Source organism: Pseudonaja textilis, chromosome 2, assembly GCF_049901715.1.
Source record: "Pseudonaja textilis isolate UNSWEBS1 chromosome 2, rPseTex1.2, whole genome shotgun sequence".
In the NCBI taxonomy this organism is placed as follows: Eukaryota; Metazoa; Chordata; class Lepidosauria; order Squamata; family Elapidae; genus Pseudonaja; species Pseudonaja textilis.
The window spans coordinates 206,965,095-206,988,117 of NC_141991.1; the positions used below are offsets into that span (position 1 = coordinate 206,965,095).

The window sequence follows — 23,023 nt, forward strand, 5'->3', positions numbered from 1 at the left end:
AGCCATTTATACCAATTGTTCCAAATTGTAAAGAATTCAGAGTCGTCTTTTTCTTTCAATTTCATTGTTAGCATATTCATCTCAGCACTTTCTGTTATTTTGTGTATTATTAGTTCTTCATTAGGGGTATTTGGTGTTTTCCATACCTGCGCAAAGGCTATTCTGGCAGCTGTTATAATATTTAACACTAGATATTTTACTTCTTTCAGTAGTCTTTCTTTAATAATTCCTAATAGGAAGCATTCCGGCCTGAGCTCAGTAATCTCTTTTAACCAATTTTTAATTTGGATCCAGTATGTCCTGGCCTCGTGGCACATCCACCACATGTGATAAAATGTACCATCAACCTTTTTGCACTTCCAACATTTAGGACTCATATTGGAGTAGATTTTTGCCAATCTTGTTGGGGCTAAATACCAACTATAAAACATTTTATATATGTTTTCTTTGTATGCGGAAGATACCATTAATTTATAATTTATATTCCATATTTTTTCCCATTCCTCTAATTCTATAGTGTATCCAAAATTCTGTGCCCATGCAATCATTGTACTTTTGACTATTTCCTCTTCCATTTTAAAATCTAATAAATATATATTTTAGTTATAAGTTTTTGTTCCAGTCCCATTAATATTTTATCTAGTTAGTTCTGCCCGTTGTGAAATCCAAAATCTTTTTGAGTCTTTTTTATATTTATTTTGAATTTGCAAATATGGCCACCAATCGATTATAATTCCATTTTCTTTCAATTCTTGGTTTGATTTTAATTTCCCTTGGCTATCTAATAGTTCTTCATAGCTTACCATTTTCCATAGGTCTAATCTATTTGGAGGTATTATGGCTTCCATGGTTGACAGCCATCGTGGGATTTCTGTATAGTGTTTACCTTTGATTTTTTTCCAAATTGTAATCAATGAATCTCTTATTAGGTGTTGATTGAAATAGGTATGTATATTACTTTTATTTTCCCACAAAAATGCATGCCAACCTATCAAGAAGTCATGTCCTTCTAAAGTTAAGATTCTCTTAATTTAATCCAATCCTTAATCCAACTCAACACCTCTGCCTGATGATAAAGCTCCCATTCTGGTAGTCCTAGACCGCCTCGCTCCTATTATCTTGTAATAGTTTCATTTTAATACGTGGCCGCTTACCCAACTGGTCATTTTATTTAGCTCTATAAAAAAAGATTTCCCTAATTTAATTGGAATCATTTGCAATAGATATATTAATTTTGGTAAGGTATTCATTTTCAACATTGCTATTCTTCCTAAAATAGACAGTTTCTATTTGGCCCATAATTCCAATTCTTTTCTGATTTGCTTAATCAGTTTGATATAATTGTCCTCTTTTAATGATGAACATCTGAGTGATATCCAAATTCCCAGGTATTTCACCTTTTTTACTATTTGCAGTCCTATTGTATTATCTAATTCTACTTTCTGCTTTGTTGTACAGTTTTTGACTATCATCTTAGTTTTATTTTTATTTATTTTAAATCCTGCTACTTCCCCAAATTTTTCTATATGTTGCAACAATATTGGTCCTGTTCCGGACTAGCAGGCTCGAAAGCCTACAACTCGGATTGGCCCGCTGACAGCGGATCGTGATTGGTCACCTCAGACTGATCCGATTGGCTAGTAAACGGGCCGCCGCGATTGGCCTAGCCAAGAGCGGCAAACTCAAATCACCGTCATTGGCTGCCTAGCCGCAGCCAGCCTTATATAAGGGGCTGCTGCGGCTGGGATATTTCGCTCAGATCTGAAGTCACTAATAAAGGGCTGTTGTTGCTATCTGAGTCTTGTCTCCGTCCTTGGACTCATCCTCCCAGATCTAACAGGTCCCGAATTCATTGGATCTTCCACTATAAATACCAAATCATCAGCAAATGCCTGAACTTTATCTTCCTCATTTCTAATCTTAATTCCATAAATCTCTGGGTTTTGTCTGGTTGCAGCTAGCAACACTTCTAAAGACAAGATAAATAACAGAGGCAATAATGGACATCCTTGTCTCACTCCTTTTGCAATTTCACAATCTTCAGTATGGTCTCCATTTAATAATGCACTTGCTTTTTGATTTGAGTATATTTCTTGTAGTGTTTTTTCTATATTAGTGCCAAAATTCAGCTTTTTAATTTGATATAGCATGAATTTCCAATTAAGATTGTCGAATGCTTTTTATGCATCTAAAAAAATTAAAGCTGCCTGTTTTTCTGGATGATCTTCATAATATTCAATCGAATTTAGTACTGTCCTAATATTGTTTTTAATTTGTCTATTTGGCAGGAAACCATTCTGGTCTGTGTGTATAAGTTCACTCAAAATTGGTTTCATTCTTTCTGCTGATATTGTCATAAATATCTTATAATCCGTATTTAGTAATGGGATTGGCCTATAGTTCGCAATTAATTGTTGATCAGTGTCATCTTTTGCAATTAAGGAGATGTATGCCTCGGACCAGGACCTCGGAAGTCTAGCTTGCGTTAATGCCTCATTATATAGTTCCAGTAATATTGGTTCAAATATTTCAGATAAATTTTTATATAGTTCGCCTGGTAGACCATCCGGGCCTGGTGTTTTATTATTATTTTTTTTGTTGTATCGCCTTTTGTAACTCTGTTCATGTTATTTCTTTATTAAGTACTTCTCTGTTTTCTTCTGAGATTGGGCTCAGACCATTTCCTTCCAAGTAGTATCTAATGTTTTCTTCCATAACATCTTCTTGCTTCTAAAGCTCGCCAAAATACCTTTGCTCAATTCTCTTTTTCTCCGTCATCTGATAATACACTGTCCCTTCCTCATCCTTGAGTTGCTGAATTAGTCTTTTTTCTTTCTCTATTTTTAATTTATGGGACAACCACCTTCCTGGTTTATTTTCTGATTCAAAGAAATTATGAGAGTTTTTAAGTTACGTGCATTTTCCTCAGTATCTATCAAATTTAGTTCATGTCTAATCATCCCTATTTCTTTCTTAACTTCCATATTCTTTGGGTCTTTTTGGAGCTCATATTCAATTTTTTTAATCCTTTCTTGTAATTCGTTCTGTTTCTTCCATTTTCTTTATTTTTCTTAGCTATATAGGCTATTGATATGCCTCTCATGAAGGCCTTGTAGTGTCCCATAAATTTTGTAAACTAGTATTTTGCTTTAGTTTAACCTTAAAGAATGTTTCTAACTCATTTTTCATTCTTGAGATATATTCTTTTTCCTTTGTTATTTGTGAATTTAATATCCATCTCCTTTTCCTTTTACTATGTCCTTTCCATGTAATTTTAACCGGGCTATGGTCAGCCCATATATGAGGCATTATCTCTACTTCACTAATGTCTTTCTCGATTGCCCCATTAACCCATACTATATCAATTCTGGACCATGATTTTTGTGGACTAGAATAAAATGTATATTTCTTCTCATTTGGATTCCTCTTCCTCCATGTATCTTCCAAATTGGTCTCATGTATTAAATCAAAAATATTTTTTGGTAAAATTCTCTTTTTTGTCTTCCTAGTCTCTTCCATACTAATATAGTCTTTTTTAACATCAACAATGGCATTAAAGTCCCCTATCAAGCAAATATTTTCTTCACCTACACTAATTATTTTATCATACAGTCCCTTAGGAAAGGGGTGAGGTCAATCTATTGCCCCCTCCCATCCAGTATCGTCTCTTGGAGATAAAACCAATCATCAGTCACTCTCTTGAACTTGTGCAACAGTATAAGGTTGGAAGTTCAAGCCTTAATTGTTATTTGTTTTTCTTTAATTTTTATTATTTCTGTATGTTTTTTCTGAAGAAACAATAAAACAGTTTCATAAATACTGCCATTAAGGGTTTGTACAGATCCCTGGAAGTTGGAATTTTTATCATACTGAACCATTTTATTCCAATTACATTAATTCAGATGATCTGGTAATCTCCCGTCAGAGGAATAGAAGATCAGTATACCGATGCCTGAGTGCCTGAGTGAGGGACTGATTTGGAATGCAAAGCCAAGCTGAGGCAGAAGGCTCTAAGTGCTATTGTGCTTCCTTGATGCCAATTAGGCCCATGAATTTTTATTTTTTGGAATGAGTGTAAGGCAAAGTGTCTTTTTTCTCTCCTATTTGTGTGTGTGTGTGTGTGTGTGTGTGTGTGAGAGAGAGAGAGAGAGAGAGAGAGAGAGAGATGCACGTTGCCTCCTTTATGATCAAACTCCTGCTTATCTGGTGCTGGCTGCTAGAGGAAGCCTAAGAAGGAAACAGAATGCACTTCTTCCAATAGCCAATATCCAGATAAGCAAGAATCAGCATTAGAGAAAAATCAAGATGAAATAGTACCCTAATCATGGAACCATGAAAGCCACAGCCATACCAGCAGGGTAAGCTACTGTATATATAAACAGCCAATAATCTTCAATCTCCTTTGCACTGATGATGTTTCCTAGCCATCTATAAAAACCAACCAAGCTCAAAGAGCACCAAGAACCCAACAGTGATTTTATTACCCAGAAGGTAAAGTGTCTAATGCTCTTCCTCAGAGGATTCTGGCATGAGGGAACCTCTCCTGGGAGTGCAGGATGGACTTCAGCCAGAGGAAGTCATAGGCATTCAGGCTCTCAAGGCTGATCCAGCCAGAAATAATCAGGAGCAGCTGCATTCACAGTCAGGGGATAAGGAACAAGAGCCGGGGCATCTGGTTAATCCACGGGCATACCATGTGTTACAGTGAGCACTGATGCTCTACAGGTCTCCTTGCCTGGCAGGGGCATTCTTAGTCTTAATGACTAATTGACATAGGATCTACTAAAGAGCCACCATTAGCCAAACTGTTATTTCTCAAACATTATTATTAAGAATTATGTAAAACCAATAATACCAACTGCAAAAAATATAAAGGATAAAGGGCAATACAAACCACAAAAGAATATATGAGGAAATACAAAAAGGAAAGGAGGGGGAGGGAGGTGTGAAAAATAAAAAGAAAGGAAAAAAGAGAAAGGAAAAAATAAAAACAAGTAGCTTTCCTCTTCATCTTAGCAGATAAAAACACAATCTTAGGATGTTGCAACCATTGTGAGGGTAACCTGATGGCCAAGCAATCAGATCATGATCACGTAACTGTAGGGGTACTGCAACAATCAGAAATTTGAGGACCCATTATAAATACCATTTGTACAGCACCTTCATAGCTTCTGAACAAGAGAGGACTACCAATACATATATTTCAAGTATGCTATTTTAGGCAATTAAATATCCATGATTATACCTTTGGAACTGATTTTGTGTTACACAGACTATATAATAGCACAGTGCAGTAGTCCTTGACTTACAATAGTTCATTTAGTGACCATTTGAAATTATAACAGCACTGAAAAAAGTGGCTGTTTTTTACATTTTTCAAAGTGAATCACATATACCGTTTGCGACCTTCAGACAAGCAAAGCCAATGGGGAAGCCAGATTCACTAAACAACCATGTTACTAACTTAACAATTTCAGTGATTCACTTAACAACCGTGGCAAGACAGGTTGTAAAATGGGGCAAAACTCACTTAACAGATGTTTCACTTAGCAACAGAAATTTTGGACTCAATTGTGATTGTAACTTAAGAACTGCCTGCATAATTTAATTCCCATATTTCCAATTTTGTTATTTAATCTTTTTGAATATTTCTTACTCATTTCCTAAATAAATATTCTGTGATTCAGGGAAAATGTGAATTATTATGATATAATAAAATAATAAACTTGCCTACTAGTTTCTTAACTGTTCTGTTTTTATTTATTTCTTAAATATAGTCGTCCTCAAAAGGTGTGCTTGTGCCCATGCTTACCAGTTCATCCTTTGAAAGTCTCCACTTGTTTATACATTATCCAGCATCCAGCAGAGGTAAGTAATGTTAATGGAAGCAACACATTCAACTAGCCATTTGTTTATCAGCAAAAGGATGATACAAAGGAAAACTGAACCATGACAAACTTTATCAGTAAAACTAACTTGTTTCCTTTAATTTTTTTTGTTTCCTGTAACCCTCTAATTTATGGTATATATACTCAATACAGACTTGAAGGGATATAATCAATTGAAAATGCATGTAATGGAAATGAGTAATAATGTGCAAAACATGGTGCCGGAATCCTGACACATGGACTGTAATAATAAACAATAGATAAAACAAATTAGAGGAAAATACTTAACATAGCTAAAACTATATCAGTATCATTTATTCTCTAGTCTATATCGTTCTGCCTTACAAATCATCCTTGGTGCCTTCATGTCCATAAATGGGTAGCTTTATATATTGCTTTGATGCTTTAAACCTCTCCTTTCCCTCTAATAATTTTGTCAGTTCCTAGAAACTTTATTTTCTTCTGATTCTCATTCACTCTACAGTATACTATCATATTTCAACTCACTTTTATGTTCAGACTACATTCAACACCTATCTCTTTCTGTTTTATTCCAAACTCTTTTTTTAGTATCTTATTGTTATGGCACTCATCCTGCTTATTATTACTTTTCTATTTTCTTTGACATACCCCACTGACATTTTCATATAACACATCAGCATAGGCAGCTACATAATCTTCTCATATACGATGAAAATATGTCTAAAGAGGATTGGAGGATGGAAGATGGAAACTAATCAGGGAGAAAACCAATTTGGTACTAAGGAGAGATTTTCTGACAGTTAAAACAATTAACCAATGGAACGCTTGCCTTCAGAAATTGTGGGTGCTCTAATACTGGAGATTTTAACAAAGAGATTGGACAACCATTTGTTTGAAATGGTATATGATTTCCTGCTTGAGCAGGGGATTGGACTATAAGACCTCTAAGGTCCCTTCTAACTCTTTTATCTGATTATCAGTGACATGTAGTCGTTCTCCAACACAAATGAAGTTGTTACGATGCAGGAAGACACAAATTAGAGGGAAATTTATTAATATATAATACTGCCGAGACACATGTGGTACACTTCTATGCAGAAGTGGCAAAATTGTTTTATGTTCCATATCCAAAGGACTGGATTTTGCAATAAAAATGTATTTTATTTAGTCAGCAAGAATATAGTCTTTGAGCATTGTGTGTAATAGAATGGTATACTGTTTTTGTTTTCCCAGTCCTACAAAATTGATGAGAACTACAACACAAATGGCATTATTTCCTATAAACCTGCAGCCCCCTACTCCCTGCCCAATTCACTGGCAAGCTCCAGATGAACACTAGGCATATTTATTACACAAGGCTAGAGAGATATAGCCTATTTGCCTGTTTGTTCACCTTGACTTATATTTTGCCTGCATGGAGTTTATATACTGTTTGAGATGAGCTGTAAGATTATTGGATGCTCAATCTCTTTCCCAGGTTCAGGAGAAGTTGCTTCCAATCTCATTGAAGAGGAATAACAGTGGGAGAGCTATGTCTGTTCATCTGGTTTCAAAAAGTTAGAAGCATGTAGTTGGTTACTGTGAAAAGCAGACTACAATATCCTACATGAATGCTATGCAATTAAATTGCTTTGCATCTCAAATTGTTTAACTGCAGATAATGAGAAATTATGTAGCAACAATATTTTTATTTTGTCCCCTTTCTTTGGGTTTGATGGAAAAGGAATTAGTTGTTTTGGATGTTATCCTGGTGTAAAATTCTACCAATTTTGTTTGTATGTAATAGAAACTATATAGCCCTTGATGGTGTAGTCTACATTCCTTGAAATGCTTCATTTTGCTTTCTTTACCTGTTAAGTATAAATTCTGATGGAGCAGAGTCAGTGCAGATTGGGAGCTGACCATTGGCAGAATTGTTGTCCCATCAGTTCAGCTCTATTTTCATTTTGGTTACTGATGTTGAAGAGCTGCAAGGCTGAAGCCATAGCACTACTTGCCCATGGTACTTTTCATGGTACCATGAAGATAAAGATTTCCCCAGTCCAGTTGTGTCCAACTCTAGGGGACTGGTGCTCAACTCCATTTCTTAGCCGAGGATGCCAAAATTGTCCAAAGACCCTTTTGTGGTCATGTGGCCAGCATAACTATATGCCGAGGGGCACAGAATGCAGCAATCTTCCTATTGAAACAGTACCTATTTATCTACTCACATTTGTATGCTTACAAACTTCTAGATGGACAGGAGCTAGGGCAAGTAACGGGAGCTTACCCCATTGCGTGACATTAAAGTCTCAAACCTGGGCTGTCAAATTTCCAGCCCGGGTTAACTGCCAAACTATCACACCCCTTAATTTTCATGGCAGTTGGAGTATTTTGTATATTTTCTTCTTTCTGTCTTAAAATACAGTATTTCACTCATATATATGGGTTTGACTAAAAGAGATTGTTATTTATTTTATCTAATTTATTTTATCTAATTAATCTAGAGTTTTGTCTGACAGATCCATCAAAATTAAACTATACACTGACTTTCTGTATTTGATTAATTTGCTTTCATGTATGCTTTTTATAGTAAAGGCAATTTCAAAGGAAAGCTTAGAAATAAACATGGCAAACCTAATGTTAAAGCATGTGTGTATAGTATGTATATGTTGACTGTTTTAGTATTAATAATTAAATATACTCAGATTTGCAGCAATCTGCTTGCAGATGCTGTTCATTCATTCGGAATCCATTGGAGCAAAATCGCCAATAGATTTAAAATAATAAGAATAATAAGTTCTTTGTAATGGACACAAGCTAATTTGGAAAAACACCCTGAAGAATTCTGAAATGAATGTGTCAAAAAATGGAGTAAGTAGATAAAAATTAAGAATGATGGACCTTGCTTGCTTGCTACTACTAATAATTCAATTCTCCCAAAAATTATTTACATAATAAAATGTATAAACATTATATTTAGAATAAGTAGAATAATTTATTAATACTAGAATTATTAGAAAATGTCTATCTTAGTCATATATGTCTCAGATGGATGTCTGTTGTGACCCTGGTAACCTAAACAAGCTAAATTAGTGTGCTAAGATTTGTAAGCAAATCTTTTCTAACTTACTGAAGCAGCTGTTGGGGCTTTGAGCCAAAGATATTGTCCTGGTAATCGGATGAGAACAGCCATCATTGATCAAATGACATCCTAACTGCAAACAGTTCCATTGTATTCTTGTGCCACTCGCTTTGTATCCAAGGACAAGGAAAGGCTTTCAAAGCACTGCAAGATGCTTCAGAAATAGTGACATATAGCTAGCTGCCTGTGCATGAAAGGACAATCTGATCTCTTACTGGAAAGGATTTTTGGCTTGCCCAGCTTCCAGCTCCTAGCAGCAAACTGGCATAATTAGAAAAAGAAAGCCAAATGCAGCATTGCCAACACATAACACTGGGCTTGTGGAAGGTAGCAGGCATTTGCCACTTCAATGAGCACAGAAACGTGATGGTGGAAGTGGGGGGGAGATGCTAACAAATGTATGGTATATGAGTAAGAAGGGGTGTGTATCCAACCATAGAACTAAGAGTATGAATTATTGATGGAATACTGATGGACTGACAGTTCTGTCTTTATTAGTTGGAAATGACAAGTGCTAATTAGCTGGTAGTTGAAATGTAAAAAGCTCTTTTCCTGGAAGAGCCCCAAATGTGAGGTTGTTTTTGATAATTCTGGTTTATTTTAGCAGTTTTAAATAGTTACACTTTCCTTTTAATGGCACAGGTGTTCATATTATCAAAATTTCTTAGAATGGTTGTTCCTCTGTTATAACAATTAAAAAACCAGGACCGGAGCCAGCATTCAGGTTTTGCTTTTAAGCACCATAGATACACATGCACTAAAAACAATTTTATATCAAAGACAGAATTGGCCTACTTTGCCTCATTTTGAAAACTGGACTTATATAACACTGTACATCTGGTCTGTCATGCTACAAGATATATTCCATCAAAATTCTGTATTATTTCATAAATTTAAAAAGTACAAGAGAAAATGCATTTATGTACATATCAAACTTCCAATTTTATCTGCGCTTTCCCAAATACTAGATGCTATTTGATTATCATTATGTACCATCAGGTTACTGTCAATTTTTACTACTGTATAGTTGGATTTTCTTCAGGAGGATCTATTCCCAACCTGATCCTTCAGATCTCCCAATGGTGTACCCTACCATGCTACTAATATGTTTGTCTATTCATTTATTTGCCATATTTAAGAACCACTCATCTCTCTCATAGCAGGATTCTAGATGCTGTACAATAAAAGATTAAAAGCATTTTAAACTGTATTAAGTTTAAAATAGGCAAGAGATGTTAAAACTCGATTAAAAGCAGGGAGGGCTTTCAGCCCCTTTACTGCATTTTCAGCTGTGTACCCCCAAGCAAGGATGCAGAGCCATGTTTTTATGTATTTACAGAAGGCCAAAGAGGCCCACCTCACCTCCACAGGAAGTTTTTCCTTAGGGTGGGGACAATGGCAGAGGTAGCTCTCTTGCTCGACCCTGCAGTTGAAATTCTTTGGCTGATAGGGTGTAGCACATACATCCTGTTACTGACCTGATAAGACACAATGATGTAATGGGATGAAGATAGTTCTATAGGTAACTTGGCCCTGTGCCATGTAGTCTTTAAAGGTCAGAACCAACACCTGGAATTGGACCTGGAAGCAGACTGGCCCCAATATACCTCGCGTAGCACAGGTGTAGCATGCACCATTCTTTGGGCACCCAAGATTGCCCATGCTGCCACATTTTTTACCAGCTGAAGTTTTTGGATACTTTTAAAAGGTAGGCCCTGGTAGAGCACATTGTAGTAGTCCAGATAGCAGATGACCGAGTACAGCCCCACCCAATCTAGGAAATGTATAACTAGCGCACAACACAAATTGAGCAAAGGCCCTTCTAGCCAGGTCTGTCACATGCCCTTCGTGATTCTAGGAGGACCCAGATTATTCAACAGGTATTTTGGAGATGGCGGAGGAGAACCCTTTTCAAGACCAAATATGATAGCCTGGTAAAGGAGAGCCACAGCCTCTCCTTTACCATGGTTCAATTGAAGCTCAGTTGAATCCAGGCCTCCACAGCCACCAGGCACTTCAAAAGAACACCCACCCACTCACATTTTCCAGGATGGAGATGTATAACTGGGTGTCATCAACATCCTAGTGATAACACATCCCATGGTGAGAGATAATCTTGCTCAGTGATTTGTGTAGATGTTAAAAAGAAATGGAGAAAACACCAAGCCTTGGCAAAGCAGGGGCCGAGAGCTGAACCTCTCACTCCCTATCAACATAGATTGGGACCAACCTCAGAAGAAGGAGTTGAACCGCATACAACTGTACTACACCACCACCCCAACTGCCCAAGTGAGCCCAAAATGGTTGATGGTATCAAAAGGCACTGAGACTTTTAATTCAGTATATGATTATATTATTCATTCACAACCAGTGCTTTGTTTATGTGCATGTTTTATCTAGGCATTCTCTTACATTTCTAAATAGAAAACAATTACAATATTAAATCATATGTTATTATATTCAAATTTAACTGCAGGAAAGTAGAGTGCTACGAACAGTACCACTTCTAACTGCTTGTCTTCCTGAAGACAAATGTAAAGTCTTGATTGGGCGACGCTTCTGTGAAGACAGGTGAATATCACTGTTAAAATAAGTATTTTTTAACCTTTTCTTTGAGAAAAATAGTACAGCAATATTATTTTAGATTTGTAATTCAGTGTTTTTTAGTGCAAATATCAGAATGAACCTTAAAACATCTCAAAATGCTTAAACAACAATAAAAATTACAAATTATGGTTTCTGTATCTTCAAAATGTACCTTTCTTATCTTTACATTACGAATTATTTTAGACTGGTTTTCATTTAGTTCATTTCCAATAAATTCAAGTTAGTCTCATATGATTTCTCTTCAATATTTCTATTATATTGAATTTAGCAATCATATTAATGCTGGTTTCCTATTAATCGTGCCATTCATAACACTATAATCTTTACATTTTATATCATATTTATCCTTTATTCTGCACTGTATTATCCTACAAAATCTTCTATGAAGGACTGAAGAAATTTGTCTTTTTCTTTCTAGAAGTTTGGTGCACATAGTTGAGAATAAATAAATAGTAATTGGCATTAGTCATCTCCGGTGTATCTCATACTCTCTTAACTGACAGTGTCTCATGTGCTCGTTACTTTTTCTTCTTATAACAGGCAAGTATGCCTTTCTACATCTGTTGCTGCAATCTAAGTTTGAAGATAGTATTGTATCATGTCCTATTTGAACTTTTCTGAATCTCAGGTTAGCTATTGAATGCATTAACTTCAAGACCAGATTGGAATGTCTCCTGATCAAGCAGGATTTACCTTAAGCGGCTCACTTCACAAGAATCTATCAGTTATTCTGACTAGCTATTTTTCTGTTTTCTGTTTGTTTGTTTTTCCCCAGTGGGCTTTTTGTAGCTCAGGATATGTACTTTTCTAACTATTAGTCACTGTACACTCATTTCTGGCTTTTTGATGATCAACCAAGTCATGAAAGCTGTGTTCATGTTAATGTAGTCTTTTCATTTTTTTAAATTTTATTTCATTTCTAGACATTATAATCACAGTTATACTCTAGCTTTATCCTACTTTTATTCAATTACTCATACTTCCTAGTCAGTAACTAAAGAGAGAATTGCCATTTTTGGTTTTTCATCTTCTTGAATGTCAATGTTTGTGCATGAAATGGAGATAATCAATGTGATGCTACTAGAAAAATAAGATTAGGTATTTTTAGAAGTACCAGGAAAATGAAATTAAAAAGTACCTCAACCCTAACTGGTAGTTCAGCAACATAAAATATACCCAGAAATCAGGTGGTTTTTTTTTTGCTCAATAACTTGATGCTTTTGCTGAATATATCTTGGCAGAAATCTATTCAAGTAAACATTACTAGATTCAAAAACTGTTGTGTTCCTTTCTATATTATCTTTGTACTGTCATATTTAATTTAATGTGTGCCATAAATAAACAAATTACGACTTTGTTTAATAACCAATAAGTAAATGCATGTTCTATTATTTATTTTGAACATTGTTTCAAATAATGAAAACTCCTATTTGGGAATTTATTTTCTTTTAGACCTATAATTAATTTTGCAACCCAATCTTTCATCATAATTATTGTTTCATTTGAGGAAAAGATAATGTAATATTTATTCTAAAATAAATACTATCAACAAATTTAAAAAAGAGTCATTTTATTGGGGAGTAACTATCTTTATGGAGATTCTAAAATGATTTTCTTTTTGGTAAAGCAATCTTTTCTGTTGAGTTTATGTTCTGAATTTTTTTTAAAAAATGGTTTTGATACCTTGAATTTTGAGAATTAAAAAGTTACAGCCTGATTGAAATGGCAAATACTACTGCATTGTTTTAGAACTTAATGGTATTTTATTTAGAAGTAGAATCATTTCCACATAAAAATAGTGAATGTAACATAAATTCTTTTATATGGCATAACTAAATGTTAAATTGGAATCATTCAGACAAAAATACTGTTGTGCTTAGTATAAAAATGTTGCCCACTTTAAAAAAGGACTTTTCTATTTTTTCTTAGTCAAGACTAAGCTTCTATTTTCCAAACATTTTAACAAATATCAATCTCAATATCTCAATACTAAAAATTCTACTCTTATGCAGAGATAAGAAACTCACATCATAAAAAATCATCACTCTGTTAGAACAAGTGTTGTAAAGAGAATGAGCAATGATAGAGTTTACATCTTTTACATTATAGGGGTGTCAAGCTGGTGCTCCTCAGGCCAGATGCATCTTGTGCAGGCCACACCCATCCAGGCTCTGCCGAGGGAAAAACATCATCGTGATATGTCACGTGATGCAATCGAGTTTGACACTCGTGTCTTACAAAGTCCAGTGACATCAGGAATAGAAGGTGCAAAAAGAAAAAAAAACACAATACAATGGAAATTTTGATTTAATAGAGTCTTATTTAAGATACAATGGACTGAATTGTCATTTATATAACTTCTAGCTTGGAGTAGTTATACAAATGGCCTGGGTAGGTGTGCAGGTAGATAGATAGACAAACAGACGTATATAGATACATGTATTAATTTGCCACATTATTATTATCTGTGTTTTCCCCAAAATAAGACTGGGTCTTATTTTCATTTGGGCCCCAAAATATGCACTAGAACTTGTTTTGGGGGTGTCTTATTCCCCCCCCTCCCCATGTACAGGAGGCCCACTTCTGCTTGCTTGCAGTGGGGCAGAAGGCCGTGCGCTGGGGGGGATCGAGCTGTCCCACACCGGCTTATCTCAGGGTCCTTGTAGTTAGGCCACCAATGCCCCAACACCTGCCTTGCCTCCCGGCCGTAGCACCAGCTCATCACAAGCAAGCAGAAGAAGTGAGCTGGAGGCCACATGGGCTCCTGCTGCACATGGCTGCCAGTGCTGCCGCCAAGGAAAGTGCCGTGGATGGCCTGGGTGCAGGGGCCTTGAAATAAGCTGATATGTGGCGCATGGGGCAGCTCCCCTCCCTCCTGTCCATGGCACCATGAGCAACCAGACAGAATGGGCAGGCAGCTGGCTGAACATGATCTTAAGCAGGAGTCATTTTGGGGTAGGGCTTATATTAGATGCACTTGAAAAAGCATTCTAGGGCTTACTTTTGGAATAGGTCATATTTTGGGGGAAATGATACCACCACCACCACCATCAAATGGTATATGTTGCTGCTATGCTATGCATTTGTATTTAATGCTCTTTTGGGAATAATACCTAGTCCATTAAAAATAATACACTTTTGTATTAGAACAAAACACTGCTCACACTTCTGTGTCTTGGGTGCTATGCCTTTGTTTCTTTGTTGGCACTTTGTTTTGTTTATATGATTTTCTTATTCACTCCCTGGATATAAGTTGTTTTTTTAAAGACTTGGTGTGGGCTGTATTAGTATAAATTAGTATTTGTGTGTGTGTGTGTGTGTGTGTGTACGTGCATATATGTAAATTAGCACAAATACTAATTTATTTATTATTCCTCCTTTTTAATAAAGTGTGTGGTGCTTGCATGTCGTAATTGACTCTCATGGGGGGGATATGGCCAAACAGAAGCAAGCAGTAGGTGCCAAGTCTGAGGAACAGAAGGCTTGTTGTACTCTCATGCTCAGTGAAGAAATTAATAAGAAAAGTACCATCTGCTGGATTCTTAAAAGCAATTAGTAACGATAGGTCACTAGGTAAATGGCAGTTGGCACATCTGTTATATGTTTTACTATCTTAGTATCCAGTTAAGTTTCTTTCAGAAATGGCTTTCCAAGAAATTGATCTAAAAGAGTCTGTGTATTATTGGTCAGTTCTCTCCGTATAGGATATGTCTTCAATCCAAATTTAACTTTCTTTTTAAATTTGTAGTTATAATTGCTTTTTTTAACTATACTAATTTCTACTTGAACAGAGAAATAGCCATGTAAATCTATGGCAGCAAAAACTAAAAACTACAGTGAGTCTTGTAGACCCTTGAAATAGTAACGTATTCCTTATAGTAAAAATTTTGTGAACACAAATCAGTCAGCTTTATACGATGCTGGAATTCTCAGTTGACAATTGTATTCAAACATGAATGGAGAGAAAAACAAAAAGTAAACATGAAATGCAAGAAAAATAAAAGTGTTGAAAGTACAAATTGTGATAATTACATTGAAAGTTAAATGAGTGTTGAATAAATACAAAAACCACTCACAATCTTTTATTAAATATAATACAAACATACTGGCAACACTTGACAATTCAACTTTGCATAGATCTGTAATAATTTTAGTGAAATCCACTGTTCTTACATTTAACATTTATGTGGCTGACGTTTACAGCAACTCCCCATTTCCCCCCCAAAATGTCACATTACTTTGGTCTTATGGTCTAGTTGCTCAGTGTAATCCATAATAGCGAAGCTCCAATCAGTTCTTCAGATGTACTACTTGATAAACATTCTTTTGGAAGTTAATAGAAATTTATAAGTAAATAATTCCATTCAACTGAATGAAGAATACAAATGATTTTTTTTGGGGGGGGGGTTCATAAGCAAATATCAGTCTCAGTTGGTAAGGTGGGTCAGCTTGTAAGCAGGGTCAGACCTGCTGTATACTTTGATGAACAGATTGTGGGGAACAAGATGAGAGTATGGAGAAAGTATTAGGCCTCTCAGAAATTCAGGAATGAATGAAAATGCGGACTTTTTGGTGAATGCATTAGAAAAAGATCTATCTTGAATAAATGGGTTAACCATAAATTGATTCATATGAACAAAGAATTTCATGGTTTCAGAGGGGATGACTGATTTTGAATGTGGAAGAGATTTTTGTTTGGGTAGTGCTTTGAATAGATCTTGAGAAAAAATGGATATGAAAGAAAAGGAAACAAATGAGACTAGAATAAGAAAATGATATGAAGAAATATATCAAATGAGTTTCTAGGAACTAATTTTAACTATTTTTTTTCTTTCCTCATGCCTTTACTTGTTATTTAGTATTTCTTAGTCATTTTCTATGCTTTCCATTACATTGTTACACTTTACAATGAAATGAAGGGTATAATGTATATACACTAGAAAGAAAATAGTGGCAAATTATATCCAAATGATTATCAAGAAAACTGCATGGATATATTCAGGTAATCACCAGGAGTCAAGTTTAAATTGTGGATATCTTTATTTTTAATTTTAAAAACATTTCTAACTGGCATAATGTTCCATGTTTAGAAGGTAGATATTTTGGTTAGTGGAACAGCTATTTTAGAAAAGATAGGTTAGTTATTTTTACTTGCCTTAAAATTATTAAAACTATTTTTTTTAAAAAAATGTTTATAGGTACCCTGAATTAGCATCCATATGCAAAAGTTCAAATACCTTAATACTGTATCCTGGAGCTGGAGCAACAAATTTGGAAGAAATGGATTTGAGTCCCACTAATTCCTACGCGATCATAATCATTGATGGAACATGGAGTCAAGCAAAAGATATATTTTTAAAGAACCCCCTTTTTCAAATGCCCAAGCAGGTAAGATTTAGAATTCTTATGATTACAGTTATAGTTCCATGTTGGAGCAGTTCTTTGCATTATTTAAAATATTTGTAATTCTGTATTCATGCATACTTTTTCTTAAATTTAGCATGCCTCCCTCTTCCATGTATATGTGCAGAGTCTTTGTATCTTACTCTTTAAAAATGTTTGATCTAAATCAAATCCTCAAATTATAAGTTCATAGCATTTTACTAAGCTTTGCCTCCAATTTTTTAAAAAATGGGATATAGTTGTTTGTTTAAATATATATCTTTTTGGTACATCTGAGATCTACCTGAGATCTCAGGTAGATGAGCTGTCTTTATCTTAGTTATCCAAAGATCTTTCTTTATTGAATAAGGACTGGTTCTGTTTATAGACCAGCTTCTGTATCCATGATAAGCTTGCAGTGTATATGATATTTAGATACTGTAGGCATAAATATGTGATCATAGGCTTGGTCATGCACTTTTCACTTTGGGACAGCAATAAAGCATTGTTTGAATTGGCTTATGTGAATTAGGATAAGTTTTATTGATGTTTTATTCTTTATGTTTTCTTATTAGCCTATCTCTAACAATGGAAACAACATATAAATAGTGGTGACAGTTAACTGAAGAAAAAGATAACCAGCTAATTTATTTACATGGCAAAGGAAGGCCATGGTCTTGATCATTATAAGTTTAGATGTGCACATTTTATATTTGATGGCATATGGAAGCTGCTAGCACTTTTGCTATTTGAATTGCTCTTTTAGAAAAGAGCATAATTTGCCCTTTCGTAAATGTGTTTCATGATTGATATGAAGACAGTAGTCCCACATGATATTGTAATAACAATTTAATGTCTTCAGCATAGAGCCTTTATTGGAATGATATTGTGTGACAGGATTAATTTTGACTTGTTTTAATAACGTTGTACCAGATTGTGTATTTTTGTGGTATTGCATTTTGGCTGATACATGTGACAATTTTAGATTTTCATTATGTTCTTCAAATTAATGAGTGTCATAAGAGGAAGATTGTCATTACTTTAAGGATCATGAACTAACTTCATTTAAGTTATATTTTGATTCTTTCAAGAATTCTAATTCATATAGTCTTAAGAAAATCAGATCATTATCCAAGTAACAAATAATCCTTCTAGATCAGGACAGATATTTTCCCTGTATTCCTATCTTCTATTAGGAATGCTCTAAAGGGAATATAATGGATTAGTCTTAGAAATTATAGTAAGGTTCTTTTTAAAATGGCTTACATAGTGTCTTTAAAAAAAAAATTCCTCTTTCTTTCCAAAATGAGCATGGAGGCTTTTTAAATGTTAGAAATACTGGTGCAATTTTCCATCTATGCCAGAGTATTTCAGAAAAGTAAAGTTGTGATATGTAATAAGTTATTGAATAACATTCCTTGTTGCTGGCCATAGGAGTATCACTATATATCAAGTTTTTCAGTCAAGCTTAGATGACTGACTCATCTTTAATTTCCATCCTCAGCAAAAGGTCCATTGGATGATTTGGCCTAGTCACTGTCTTTCAGCCCAAATTATTCTGCAGAGTTGTTATGGAGAAGTTTAGATAAAGAGAGTGATGGATCCTTGCTGCCTTAAAGGCCTGACAGAAAGACTGTAAAATGAACAAATGAGAGAAATATTAAGGAACAATAGTTTCAACAGTGCTGTTGGGTCATTCTTATTTGAGTTTTCATTCAGTAACCCACTAATACAACTAAATTGTTTTGTTAGGATTGTAGTAATCATTGAAAAGATTGATATGCAGGAAAATAGCAAATTGCTTTATTGCACTTCTTGCTCAAATCTGAATTTTAAATACTACAAAAAACAACTGCACAGAAAGTATTTGAATTGTCCAGAAAGGTTGTGCCACTGGCTTATAAGGAAGCTCTTTCATGATTACTTCAACATCTCCTGAAATAGTACCAATTTAGCCATTTAAATTGATAGCAAAACATTACTGTCAAATATAGATAATCTTTCATTGTCTATAAATTTCTTTAATCACTATATATACTTTGAAACTGAAATATAAGAAATTACATTAAATAATGAAAACAAAGAACTACAAATCATTTGAAAAGTTCCCAACAATTATATTTTTAAAATACAATTTATATATGAAAAGGAACTATTTGCTGTTGTCAGTAAAAGTTATTGGTGTTTTTTTAGTCAGAATGGCCAATGCAGTTAAAAAGCATCTTCCATATAAACCAAGATAGACATTTTAATACTATCTCATTAAGAGAATGCTAAAATTGTAATTGGGTGTGGTTCCTCAAATGGGCATAAGATGGAGCCAGAAACCTGGGTTGTTTAGTCCATTCCTGTCCTGTCCTTTTTCTGGAGACTATTGCCATTCCTATTGACTGTTATTGATCATAGTTCATCTTGGATTTGATGTAAGTCTGTTACTGAACTGTTTTTGATACTGGACTTTGTTATTCGGATTATCCCTGGATTGAAAACTGACTGCTTTAACTGTGAATGACTTGGACTGTGTTGAACTTGGCTTAACTGTTTTACAGGAAGTAAAAACCTACATTTTACTATACAGTGTAGCTGTGTGCTGTGTGTGTGTTATTCTTCACCACTCTCACTACGTTTCCCTGTGTGCGCTCATTCTCCTAACAGGGAATTACCTAAACATTGGTTATGGGCCCAGGCCATACCAGGCTCAGATATCTGAGAGTTGGTGTGAATGCACAGTACTGTATACAGTCAGCTGTTTACTGTTTAATTGTGGGTTACTATCCTGGTAAAGATGGCACAAGACCCTTCAACAAGTCTATCATTGATAACCTGGTTGGATGGAACAAACTGTGTTTCCTGGTCTATGCAGTGCAATCTACTTCTGCATAGAGAAGGGTTATGGAATGTAGTTCAGATTCCATCAGATGTAAATGCTTGGGATTCAGAAAATGAGGATGATACCAAGAAGCTTGCTGACTTTAAACAGAACAACGAACAAGCTCTTTGTATAAATGGACTAACACTGAGTGACCAGCAGCTAGTCCATATTCGTGGAGAAGAGTCTGCTGCTAGGTGTTGGGAGAATTTGAAGAGGATTTATGTTCGTGACAGTGTAGGGGGACACATACATTTTACACGTAAACTGTTTAGAGCACGTCTTCTGAAAGGTGGAGATACGCTAGCCCATTTGAACTTCATGAAAAGAACTTTTCAAGAGCTACATGAAAAGGAACTGATATTTTCAGAGCTGCATCAAGTTTACATCATTCTTTCCTCATTGGATGAAAGTTATGATGATTACGTATCTTCACTGGAAGTTCTGCCCAGAGATAAACTGACATTGACTGACATAACCAGAAGGTTGTTAGAAGAAGCAAGAAGACGGCTGGATAGGGACCAACTGAGGAAGGAACAACCACAAGAAGAGGATTTGTGTTCAACTGCCTATACTGTTTGGAAATGTTTTTCTTGTGGGGCTAGGGGACATATAGCTAGATTCTGTAAGAAAGGAAAACAACAGAATACTGGTAATCACCAAAAGACCAAGAAGAATGTTAGTTTAGCTATGTCTAGCAATTCAACTGTAAACCATGATTTGTGGGTTGTTGATAGTGGAGCATCGCAGTGCATTACTAAAAATAGAGAGAGGTTTGTAAAGATGTCTACAAGTAAGCAACATGTATCATTGGCAAATGGATGGAAGATGAAAGCTTCTGGTGAAGGTACTGCATATTGTTCTTGTATAAACGAGCATTTAACTATGTTATATGTACCTAAACTGACATTTAATTTGCTATCCATAAGGGCTTTAGTTAATATTGGTTATGTAGTAACCATTAGGGGAGATAAATGTATAATAGAGAAAGAGGGTAAAAGTGTTACTGCTACTTTAGAGAATGATTTGTATGTGATACATGATGACCAGTTGAAGGTGGCTAACTTGGTTTATAACAATGTTAAACAATGTATACATTGGACACTTCCGGTTTGTCGGCTTCGGTGACAGCAGGAATTTGCTTTTCTCTGCAATCCCTGCTGTGCTAGCCGCCTTGGTGCCTCCGATCCTGACGGATTTGGAGGCTAAGGCTGCCCTGTTGGGGCAGCTGAAGAAAGGGGGGATCCGGACAGGGGTTGAGGGGTGTCGCAAACCCCCTCCCCAGCCGGCAATAACCCCCTTCTCTCAAGACGGTGGAGCGGCGGTCTTAATGGCCGCCATAAAGAAGCCGGCAACTGGATAAAGAATGTGCAGGAGGAAGAAGAAGGAGTTTTAAAACGAAAGTTTTTTCTTGGTCGAACTGGGACCTTAAGGACATATTTAACACCTGGGAAAGTATTGGCTTTTTTCTGGACGCTACAATGTTCCCGATTGATGTTTTCAGCGGCGAAGAAAAGTGATGAAAAGGGGAAGTTACTCTCCCTCCCTTATGGAATTAACAAATGGTCAAGGGAAACCAGCCTTTTAATAGAAGGTAAAACCTAAACTCCTTTGTTATAAGTGGGAAGGGAGAGGCTTGGAAAAAATTTTTTTTACTCTAAGACTTTGCTGGAGGAGATGCCTTGAAGATAAAGAGAATAGAAATTAATTCTAAAAAAGATTTAAAGCACAGACTGGACGTTTTTTCTTTCCCTAATTTGACTTCACCCCTAGAAGAGAAATTGTAAAAAGAAGAAGTTTGTACTCTGCCTGGACTGTTTGATGATTGCGGGATTTGGGGACTTTTGGGAACTGTTTTAAGTTTGGAAATAACTGATTGGCTTAATAATAATAAGAGGATACAGAAAAAGAAGAAGAAACAGTTTAAAATGGCTCTATCTCTTGATGAACTAAAAAAGCAATATTTAAAAATAAGGAAAGAAGGCAAAGATGTTATGGGAGAAGCCCTTTGTTTCCTAGATATGGCGCTTGTCATGTGTCAGCAAATTAAACAACAGCTGGAAGAAGCCGAGGAAGAAGAAGCCATTTTTAATGAACTAAATGGTGTGACTAAGAAAGAAAGGAGAAAGAGAGGAGTGAAAAGGAAGGACTTAAGAAATAAAAGAATATTTATGAAAGAGAAAAAGAAGATGCAAAAACAACAGAATGCTAGAAAGCAAAAGGAAAGAGGAATGCAACAGAAAGGGGAAACCAAGAAGGCAGAGGTTTGGAGAGGAGGGGGTAAAAAGTTTAGGCGGGCTAAGAAGGAAAGGGAAAAGGGGGAAAAAGTTACAAAGGTATAAAACAAGATGGAGAAAAGAAAAAATTTTTTAGGGATAATGGGTAATGTATGGGTTTTTTTAAAAAAAAAGGGGGATTCTGCAAAGTACACATGAGTATTGTAATAGTAGTATTTGTATTATAAGTAGATAATCAGAACTTTTTAAGATCTAATAAAAGACTAAAATATTAAGGTATAACTTTAAAATGTTTAATAATGAATGATATTAAGTTTTAATAAAATACTAAAGGGAAGGTTTAAAATATTAGTTTAAATATAGAGTTTAATGGATTAATGTGTTGACTGTTATGGATTTATTATTGTAGTATTGGTTTCTGAAATAGTAGAATGTACTAAGCAGAATCTGATTGGGATTTAGGTGTTATTTTAAATTTTAATTTAGGGGAATGATAGAAAGGCATCATACTCTGATTAGTGATTCCAGGGGAAACTATTCTTTTTTATATTGGAAATGAGACAGATATAAATGGAGACATGGACAAAAGATATAAAAATATTTTTCTTTAAAGCAAGATTAAATATATAAAACAGAATTAAGATGAGGCAAAAGTGGAGAGGAGTTATATAATAGATATAGAATAGTAAACAAGATAGGTAATGGTATATAAGAAGAGCATGAATTCAATTGAAGTCCATACAAAAAGAGGTAATCTGGGGCCAAGTTACTTTCTAAAAGAAAGTTTTATGTTTTTATGTTTGCGTCTTATGTGTGTGTGTTCAATTAAGAATTAAATAATAAAATCTCAGAGGAAGACTAGATGAGAATAATTATAAACAAGCCAGAGGAAAATATAAATGTGATGATTGAATAGCAGATAAACTAGAAAGGA

The 23,023-nt window shown here is 35.2% G+C and overlaps 1 protein-coding gene across 1 annotated transcript in view; it reads left to right on the forward strand.

Moving 5' to 3' along the window:
• Positions 1 to 23,023, forward strand: part of DTWD2 (DTW motif tRNA-uridine aminocarboxypropyltransferase 2) — an 81,534-nt gene that overhangs the window by 22,840 nt on the left and 35,671 nt on the right. Inside the window, exons 2-4 of the mRNA XM_026720316.2 lie at positions 5,778 to 5,868; positions 11,471 to 11,565; positions 16,800 to 16,989. Of these exons, the coding sequence (XP_026576101.2) occupies positions 5,778 to 5,868; positions 11,471 to 11,565; positions 16,800 to 16,989 (376 nt within the window). The remainder of the gene's footprint in view (positions 1 to 5,777; positions 5,869 to 11,470; positions 11,566 to 16,799; positions 16,990 to 23,023) is intronic.